Here is a 9,691-nt window from a genome sequence, read left to right as displayed (position 1 = left end):
AGATAATATGAGGGACGAAATATCGATATTTTTAGTGGTCATCCTTGCGATTGGAGGTTTGATGATGATGAGCGCACTGCTGGCCTGTTACGCATGTATCTTTCGAGATCTATGTTGTAGACCCGAAGACAGGTCCAAGAGAAGACGTCCTCAGAGTCCTCACCATGAACCTGATGACCCAAACCGACCCAGAATGGATACCATGCTCATGAACGATATTACACAAGGAGAAAGTATGCCTACGGAATCTGAGAAAGTTTAAACTTCGATATAAAATATTACCTGCTAATGAGAAGATGTCTTTCACCGTTAGTGACTGTAAATACGAAGCATAAACAGAAATAGTTGAACTTTTATTTCAAATTGCTATGTTGCAAATCAATGCATTATGTACATATTCGAATACATTCATACATATATACATATGTTATGTATCATATATATGCAGCGAATTTTATGTAATAAAAAAATCTCTGATAAAAATATTTAACATCTCGCCAATAAACGGCAAGCCACGTTCCATGGCTACATCTACATCTATATTAGTATATAAAATAAATTTTTATTTATATTTTTCGTACAATCATTATGCTACCCGCACTGCATATAACACACGTATTTCCATCCTTCCTGGTAACTCTACTTGTTGATTGGTCTAAGTACCCGCGAAATGTTTTTGTAGACATATTGTGCAATCACGAATCATCTAATAATATATTCGACTAGCTGATTTGGTTGTTGAGCTGTTGAAGCACTGATAGTACTACTTCACGTAATGTCTGAAATATTTAACACATATATTAACCCATCAAGAGAAGAACTGCAATAACTTGAAATGTGATTTACTTACCTGAGGTTTGCAATGTTCTTCTAACCAACTAAACACGCATCCAGATAATTCTGCAAAGTTTGCTACAGAAATGTTATTAAATGTTTGGAACAAACGATCCATGATTGCCTGGAACTATAACAAAGCACATGTTATGCTACAATAGAAATGTTAAATCTTTCAGGAAACAACTACAAAATCAATTGATTTTTAGTCGTACCACTTGAAATTTGGTCTCATCAGATACACGCATTTCTGCATGTCCCGATTGGGTTTGGTGCGCTTTAACAATTTGTTCGTAATTAGCTTGCATGATACGCAAGGCAACAACTTCTTTTCTCAATGCGTTACGTTCCTCTTCTTGCTTCTTCTTTTGTTGCAACAAAAACTGTATATAATCAATGGATTTCTGAAGTACAGTGGCCTTGGAAAGTTTGTAGCCTGAAGAATCTGTATGTTGACAAGTAGGAACCAGATCTTGAAGAGAATCATATCCCTTTTTAATAGCATCTCTTCGTTTCTGCTCTGCTTGAGTATGCGCTTCCCTCCTACGTTCCTTGTAACTTATAGTTGAATTTTTATTGTCACTGTCTTCGTCTTCTATAATTAGTTTCAAAATAGGCAAATAATTTATTAACGTTAACTTATTACCTATGCTTTACTTACCTGTGTTATGAGCAGATGAAGATGGAGTGTTCACTGATCCAGTACTACTGCAGCGAGAAAATGTATATTTCTCTGTAGGACTAGACGGTTCCAGCTTCATATCGCTATCTCCTCCGATATTACCTCTACCACGCATTGCCAAATTTGCTAATTTTACATAAGAATAAAACAGATTAGGCATACAATCATAAAAATAGTGATGTTTACAACATTAAATGTTACTTGTAAATAATACATCAAACTGTTGTATATTGTAAGATATGATAATAACACAGGAACAAACTTATAAAATTCAACAATTAAACATCAATTTTACTTACATATTTCATATCCTTCTTTATGCAGAGTGTCTGCCATCGCGTCAACAATTTGTTTGTAAAGGATTAGCGCGAAAACCAAACAGAAAAATATTAAAATGCGCACGTGGAAAGGTTACAACACAGTTGCAACAAGTATGATGCACCAAAAATATCAAGTAACTGATTACACTTATCCATAAAGATTCGATGGATAAAATGCCACATTAACGGAATACGGCAGTTACAAAATATTTCTTAAAGCAGTACAAGATAAAAATGTGATGCCATAATAAACATCCCAAAATTATTTCGTAATAATACTAATATATATGAATGCGACCATCTTCGACGGAAATGCAACTGTTGAGAATGGTCGACTGATGGGAGAAACAGGGTCGCCACCTATCGAAACAAAGATAACACAAACTGTCAAACGGAGCCACGTGCTCGACTAGCAGACGAAAGTGAAAGTCAAGGTTGTGCTAGAACGAGCAGAGTGCCCGCCAAAATGATCGCAGTTAACGTCGCGCATAAAGGTTCAGAAATTTTAATTTATTTAATCTAAATTAAATTTGACAATTGGAGAAAGTAGAATTATAAAAATAAATTTCATAGCCGTATGTTTAACAATTTAATTGTTCTTAAAGCAAACCGAAAGAGTTCATTTTGTTTTTTGCGATCGAAACAGAAAGCATTGATGTTTTTATGTTAAATTACGTTTATTATAAGGTGTATCTAATATATATATTTACAATCGCTTTAATACACGTAAAACCATTTAAGATAACTCATATATTTCGGCGGTGCGACATTTCAGGCCGCAACGCTGGCAATTGTATTTCCTATGTTCTTTAACCTCGTGTAGGTGATTTTCTTTTAAAGTACACGCACGGTATTTCATTCGTAATTGCTTATCGTGTAGCTGATCCGGAGACCATTACTTTTGCTAGTGCAGATACTGCGAACGAATACATGGTCCTCGGATACTTAATGATGAATGAAAATTGAAAATTAATCGTTTCTGTGCTCGCATTCTTAACGCACAGCACTACTAATTAGGAAATTATTCTACTTCTAAATTGTGTATTCATTGTTATATTCGATTGTATATCCTTAGTAGATTCATATACGTAGTACACAATGCTACATTTGTATCGTTCGGGGACGGATAATGTCGGAAAGCCAATGACTGTGAACTATTCTTTTTGTAAGACAATTAAAATGGCGACGTGTATCGTTGGAAAATGTAACTATTCAAGTGGGAGTACATAAGAGTACATTTAGGTATTGATTCGTGTATACAGTTTTCCGAAGATCGAGTGTACAGGATGCTGTTACATTCAGGGGCCTAGATATTATGTTCGTGCAAAGAGAATCTCCTCACGCGTTATGTTCCATACTTTATTTTTTAATTTGTCAGAACGCACCACTATTCGCGACATAAGCATATGATGCAAGCATTTCGAAATTTCCGACACGGCGATTTAAGTTACGCCCGCCCCCGCAATCCTATTCAACGTAACATTAAGTAAAATTCATACATCTTTCTGTTTCTTTTTTTTTCCGTAGCCAAAAACGCCCCACATGTATTTTATTTGAATAAAGGTCACTTTCCCGCAGTTAAATCGATAAAGCATCACATCGTAAATTCTCATTAAGTTTGAATTTAATATTTTTAATATATATATATATATTCAATATATATTTAATATATAATTAATATATATATATTAAATATATATATGTGTATGGTGTGTGTCTGTATATATATATATATATATATATATATCACACTCTCATATTTCTCTCGCACAACACACGCATGCGTATTCGTGACGTACTTTCGTTTTCCGTCCGTTCGCAAGGTTTTTTCCTTTTCACCTAATTATTTTCGACATCGATAAAAAATTATATATATTTCGATAATTATTTCATCATTAATTAATTATTATATCTTATTGTTCCATTAAAGTTTAAACTAAACTGCTCTGTGTGGTATGCATGCTGGCAAGTACCGCACTCATACATATATATATATATACATATATATGTATGTGTATATATATATATATATATATTTGTATATTTATAATAAAGTATCATTTTACTTATTATCAGTATCTTTTATATTTATTACTAGAATCATGAATAATAATTAACTCACAATATTTCAAATTACAATTTTCTTTTTCATTGAGATTAATTGGGATTGGTGCAAATAATATGTGTAATGGTAATTGAATCTATACAGACCGATCATCGAGCATCGCGCATGGTAATCCGTACGACTTTGAAGCGAAAATAATAATATGTATACACGAAACTTTTCGATTAATTTCAGTAAAAAATAATCATTCACTGTCGTCTACCTTTTACTTCTTTTAAGAACGCGGTGTGAAATTCATTCATTTTAATCAATATGATTGATAAATTAAAACATTAGTGTTTTTTTTTTAAATTCATTGAAACAATTTGATAATAAATTTCCTATAAATAATTGATCCTATAAATAATTTCCTAGCGCTATTAATATTGCAATATACACCATCCTGCGAAGTGAATCGCTCATTCGATGGATGGCGCGTTAAAAAAAAAAGAACATAACACCCGTTAAAGGTATTCAACGTATTTTGCTCACTTTTTCAATTCACTTTCTCTCCCCAACTTTGCATTTTTGTTAAGGCTCACAAAATTTGTATACCATTAAAACTCTTTTTGATTTTATCTAGGTGAGCTGCTCTATTAAATTAATTTTTTAATTACAAATTTATTCATTAACAACCAGAAAAATAAAGTGATATCACATGTCGTTATGCAAAAGCAATTCACTTTTCAAAGCCTTTGACTTTCACTATCCATTTCGTGATTTCAACTCATAATATAAATGGTATACACAAATCATTAAAGTGAAATTAAAATTTTTCCTTTAATTGAATAGATTTAGATAAATTAGAAAATTGATATGAATATTGATGAACTTGGAGTACCTGCGCGAACCGGTCCCACTCAGTCCTCTCAGGTACTTATTCATTGATACTGCAAAATAAAATTTGCAAGAATCAGGTCTAACGTTCGCTCAAAATTTTGTACAAAAGTTCCTTCAAAGATAAAACCAATAGCTGTCCGTTTACCTTTATAAAATAAAGTGTGCAGCAATTTTTGTTTAACTGAAATTGTAATAAATAGTAAATTATGCAACAAAAATTTTTAAATATCAAATAGTTTTAGTAATTTCCATACCAACTTGCTTGCTTGTGTACTAAATGCCGCACTTACGCGATTATTACTTTATAAATTGAACTGTTAAAAATGAAACTTTTATAACAAAATATTGTTGTAAAATAAGCGCTTCATACAAAATTCAACCCTTCCGTTATTCTTGTGTATACCATCACGAGAATAATAATAATTAAAAGGGCCCGAAGAAAGTTGCTTCTCCGTTACTTTACGAACGACACGAATGATCAGCTATCATTTAGAATATTTGTAGACGTCACTGTGTGTGACAAATTCGTCCGTAATAAAATAGGAAAATTAATCGCGTCAATTCCCTTCGCGCGGCAACCAACGTGGCTATAATTTTTTTTCAAAATGAGGTTCGTTGCGCGAAATGCAGGACGTTCAGGAAAGAATTTTGTACTTTTCTAAGATCATTCGTTCGCTGGCGTAAAGAAACACAGTTATTTTAATTAGAAAGACCTCTTTCGAAAACCCAGTAAAATTGTTAGACAGATATTTTTGTACCATGATCAGAATCGATTTATATCTTCGAGCGTTTAACCTGACGTGATTTGGCTGTACGACGAGGTTTCTTTGCAGCATCGCTCGGTGCTTCTTCTGCGTTCGATTTCCGTTTTGAAGATAACGAAGGCACAGGAGCCTTTGGTGGTGCCATTTCCACTGTCGGTGGAGGCGATGAAGGCTGTTGTGTAACTGTTGGTTGTGAAACCACTTCAGTAGGACTCTGGGCGTCTGCTATAGGAATGAAGTCTAATCCTTCATCGAGCGTTTCGGGCATTACGCTTTGATTTGTTAAAGCCTGTATATCCTCTGTTGGTACTAACATGGACTGACCACAGACTACACACACGGGTATCGCTGGGGACTTAGATCGCCAATACTGAAGCTCTGTCTTACATTTGTTCAATTCCTACAGAACACATTTATATCGTCAAAATTATGAAATAAAAATCATTTCAAAACAGTCTTAAAATCTAGACACGTTCAGCACATATTCTATCTAATTAGAAATATATTTCTTCTGCTATGCATTATTCTTACGTGTACTAAGTGTACCTTAGTAAATACCTGTAGGAGTGTGCTAAATTTGCGAGATGTCTCTTCATTTTTCTTATCATTTTCATCGAGGCGTGTGGCGTATTCAACAATTTGCTTCTGTTGCTCTGCAATTTTTGCTTTGCAACTCCTCAAATCTCTACGCATTAATGTTAACTGACTATTATATCGTTTCATTCCTTGTTTAATCTTTCGAATCCGTTTTCTTAACACCATGTTAGATTGTGGCGGCGATACACTAGATTCTAAGAGACCGGGATCGTCCGAAGAATGTGGTGGAGATCCTTCCTCTCCACTATTGTTTCCCCCTTTGCCACTTCCAACTGTCAGAGGTGCAGAATCCAGGCACATAAATGGTTTGTTCACGTTACTAGAGGCTATAACATTTGAACAGAATATAGATAAAATAACAGTATGTAAAAAAGTAATAGAATACAACTTAATTTAAGTTCAAAAGATTTGGAAGTCAGAGATGTTTGCTCACAAGAGAATGTCCCAGCAAGATCTAAGAAATCAGCTCCGAAGTAAGGAATTTCTGGTAATGTTGGTTCAATACGTTCTTTAAAGTACTCCATGGCCATAGTGCTTAAATCAAATAATTCGTCTGTAACTTTATATGGTCTGGCCAATTTTGGAGTAACTTTAATATAATGTAAAATGCGATAAACTTCATCTAAAATCTGTAATTAAAGTTCGATTTTTTAAATGCACTTAAATATAATATACTTTTAATTCTATAACCTGTAAAGGAAATTTCGTTTACCTCTCCAGGAAAAAAACAACAATGTTTACGTTCAATGTGTTTGCCAAAACTCATTTGTAACAAGGTGAGGCGCATGTGAAGAGTTTCAATAATGTCAGATTCACAAGCTAATGGATGATTACGGCGTGCAGATTCACGTCTTGGCATCTGTGCTTTAATTGCTTGAAAACGACTTAACATCTGTGTTTGAAGTTTCTGAAATGTTGAATTTAAAATTGATCCACAAACACGATCCATCTGATGACAAACCTGTAAACAGTAAAGAATTTTTGTTAAAATTATTATATAGTATGTAAATTAAATATACTTCATTAGATAGTTTTTAAATAGTATTGTATATTATAATTTTCACTTACTGGACGTAAGTGGGCTACAGTGTTATAATCCAAGTAGCTGAAAATCTTTTCAAGAATTTCAACCGGTAAATTGAGGAGGTTCACATTACTGTAAGAGGGTGGTTCTGAAGTGGATGTTCCAGTGTAAGAACTAGCCATTGTTGCAGATTGATGTCTTCTAGATGAATTTACATCTGTAATCTCAGTGACTGGTCCACCTCCATTACTTGCTCCCATACTACTTGATTGACGAGTTGATACCATATTTTTAATGTTTTTATCTGTTCAGCTTCACCAAAACCCTACAAAATTATCATAAATAAAAATGATTGAGAAAAGATTAGGTAAGCTTTCCTAAAAAATTTTCTTGGGTATATGTCTCTTTTTAAATTCCAAGTTCAATTAGTCTTATCAATTTTTAAAAGGTAAGAAGCAATAGATTAGCAACTGCATGAATAAAAACTAATGCAAAGCAGGAGTTGAAATTTCTTTTTCTTTGCCACAAAATTAGTCCAGAGAAATTAGACAAAAATATAACCAAACTGTAAAATAATTCCCAGTAAGCTTAGTCACTTTCAGGGAATGTGGAACTATTTTTCAAAATCTGAAAATTTGTAAACTGTTATAGAAAGAAATAAAATTGCTATGAAAAAAACTAATTCAACCTACTTTGTAGAAAATTTCCTGAGCTATAAATTTCATAGTAACTATTTTTCCGTAAAACCGATAACTCACACAAAATTCGTAAATAACCGTTTACTTTTTACCTTTGACCTTCTGTAAAATTTGTAGCAGAGGTTACATTGATGTGGATTTTGAAAAGACGAAATAAAGTTCCATAGAAAAGTACAGCTTGCCAGGAATTATCCCGCTAATTACCCTGAACTAAAGGAAAAGAAATTTACGAAGCGAAGAAAAGCCACGAATACAGTGGCAACGAATACCTGGAAATCGGCACAGTATACGCGATCGCCGAATGTCTTCGTAACGAGGAAGCGAAAAATACAACAAATACAAAGAGATTGATATGAATGCAAGATATCTCAAGCCGCTACTGTGGCGTGTTATGCACACAGTCACGGTAAAGTTGTACAAAGCCCGATGGAAACAAACAGAGGGAAACCGGGTAACCGTGCGCAATCGATGTACCCAGGACTTTTCTTCTACGAGGTTCAAAGAGGCTGCGTACATTCTAAACGTAAAGAAAATGGGAACGACTATTGCAAGAACGATAAAAAAAGAACAATGTTCGAGTGAGGAAAGATCACGTACCCCCTGTTAAACGACGAAAAGCAATCACTGTATCCGCGTTGGTGTTTTCAGCGACATTTTGACGGAGACCCCTTCCTTCTCCTCGCGACCCCTGATCAACGTTCTCGTTCTCACTTCGTTTCACTATCGAAACTTGTCTCGTTTCGTCTCAACTAGCCCTATCACTCTCGTTCTCCGCTGCTCCTCTCTTTTCCGCTTATAATCCTCGTGTAACTACGGACACGCACTAACACGTACCCGTAAATTGCACCCGGAAAAAAAGCCCGCGCGCGTTAACATCGAAGGAATACTCGTTCTTTTTCGTTACCTATCCCAAGACCTGTTTCTCTTCCCTTCAGAAAATCGCCATAGGCTTTTTTAGATCTATAAATACCGTAATAAAAGATAACGATGTCACTATCTTGCGAAGCTGTTTCGAGAGTTCGGGTTACGGGAGAAATTTGATCTACACTTTCGTGAGATTCGATTTGACGACGAAGACGAATTGCCGATCTCGTTGAAGATATTACAGAATTAAGATCAGAGCACAATCAACGCCGACGTCGACGATGACGACTATTGCGACGACGACGGCGATGAAATGTACATATGCGTGAAACTGGTATCGTCGCTTTGCTCAATCGTTGAATCAAGTCCCTTGAAAACGTACCCACCGACTCACCAACGTTCCTCGATTGGTCGACTTTTCAAGCCAATTCGCAACAAGCGTTATTCTGACATTTTAACGGTTATTCCACGATCTGTACGGGTAGAGACCATCTCCGGGATTTAATGATATACATATGTCCGTTATTGGAGTAGCGTTGCGCACAGCTAAGAATTGTTCGTTCAATGGGAAATCATACTCATCATTCGACGAGTTTTCCACCGTTCTGCGCATGTCACCTCTGATTGGCTCAAGCATGGTTCGTAACCAATGGCAACACGCAGGCGCATTTACAATTTTCGTGATGCTTAGAGCATATACCTAGTGTAAAAATAATTTTACAAATTGTTAACCATCTTATATTTCTGTGATTCGAAATCTTTAAACTTCTAAAACCACAAATTTCCACCTCTCGAACTTTCGAAATTCTTAATTTGTCAAACTCTCAAATTTTTGAACTTTCAAATTTTTAAATTGTCAAAAGGCAAACCACTCAAATTTCCAGTACTGCTAATTCTCATACTTTGAAACTTCCAAATTCTTATATTTCTGTTTTCCAAACTCCAAAACTAGCGAGGAATTTAA

At 34.7% G+C, this 9,691-nt stretch overlaps 2 protein-coding genes across 7 annotated transcripts; both read right to left on the bottom strand.

Moving 5' to 3' along the window:
- Nucleotides 1-332: 332 nt before the first annotated feature.
- Nucleotides 333-2,182, bottom strand: bigmax (helix-loop-helix-leucine zipper transcription factor bigmax). Its single transcript, XM_003704104.3, has 5 exons — nt 1,816-2,182; nt 1,496-1,642; nt 1,050-1,429; nt 851-964; nt 333-779 (listed from the first exon to the last, which is right to left on the bottom strand). The coding sequence occupies exons 1-5, from the start codon at nt 1,850-1,852 to the stop codon at nt 723-725; spliced, it is 735 nt and encodes a 244-aa protein (XP_003704152.1). The 5' UTR covers nt 1,853-2,182; the 3' UTR covers nt 333-722.
- A 312-nt stretch (nt 2,183-2,494) lies between these two features.
- Nucleotides 2,495-9,305, bottom strand: dmpd (F-box protein dampened). Of its 6 annotated transcripts, none has more exons than XM_076539229.1 (7): nt 9,122-9,305; nt 8,461-8,823; nt 7,210-7,490; nt 6,854-7,102; nt 6,575-6,770; nt 6,091-6,467; nt 2,495-5,944 (listed from the first exon to the last, which is right to left on the bottom strand). In XM_076539229.1, exons 3-7 carry the CDS (start codon nt 7,450-7,452, stop codon nt 5,555-5,557), a joined length of 1,455 nt encoding a protein of 484 aa, XP_076395344.1. In that variant the 5' UTR covers nt 7,453-7,490; nt 8,461-8,823; nt 9,122-9,305; the 3' UTR covers nt 2,495-5,554. The 6 variants fall into 6 exon arrangements, with proteins under 6 accessions (XP_076395344.1, XP_076395348.1, XP_076395345.1 ...); XM_076539233.1 differs by lacking the exon at nt 9,122-9,305 and adding an exon at nt 8,133-8,380 and having other exon boundaries at nt 8,461-9,103; XM_076539230.1 differs by lacking the exon at nt 8,461-8,823 and having other exon boundaries at nt 9,110-9,305.
- Between the last annotated feature and the right edge of the window lie 386 nt (nt 9,306-9,691).

This window comes from Megachile rotundata, chromosome 13 (assembly GCF_050947335.1).
Source record: "Megachile rotundata isolate GNS110a chromosome 13, iyMegRotu1, whole genome shotgun sequence".
Lineage (NCBI taxonomy): Eukaryota > Metazoa > Arthropoda > Insecta > Hymenoptera > Megachilidae > Megachile > Megachile rotundata.
The sequence above is the reverse complement of the archived record's forward strand: the minus strand, read 5'-3'. Positions and strand labels throughout refer to the sequence as shown.

Coding starts and splice junctions, on each gene's coding strand:
- dmpd (XM_076539230.1), bottom strand. CDS start 7,452: ATGGTATCAACTCGTCAATCAAGTAGTATGGGAGCAAGTAATGGAGGT. Junction 6,771..6,853: donor GTTGTTTTTTTCCTGGAGAG/GTAAACGAAATT, acceptor CTTTAATTACAG/ATTTTAGATGAAGTTTATCG. Junction 5,945..6,090: donor TCCTACAGGTATTTACTAAG/GTACACTTAGTA, acceptor TGTGTTCTGTAG/GAATTGAACAAATGTAAGAC.
- bigmax (XM_003704104.3), bottom strand. CDS start 1,852: ATGGCAGACACTCTGCATAAAGAAGGATATGAAATAT. Junction 1,643..1,815: donor TAAAGAAGGATATGAAATAT/GTAAGTAAAATT, acceptor ATGTAAAATTAG/CAAATTTGGCAATGCGTGGT. Junction 780..850: donor AAGAACATTGCAAACCTCAG/GTAAGTAAATCA, acceptor TAAATATTTCAG/ACATTACGTGAAGTAGTACT.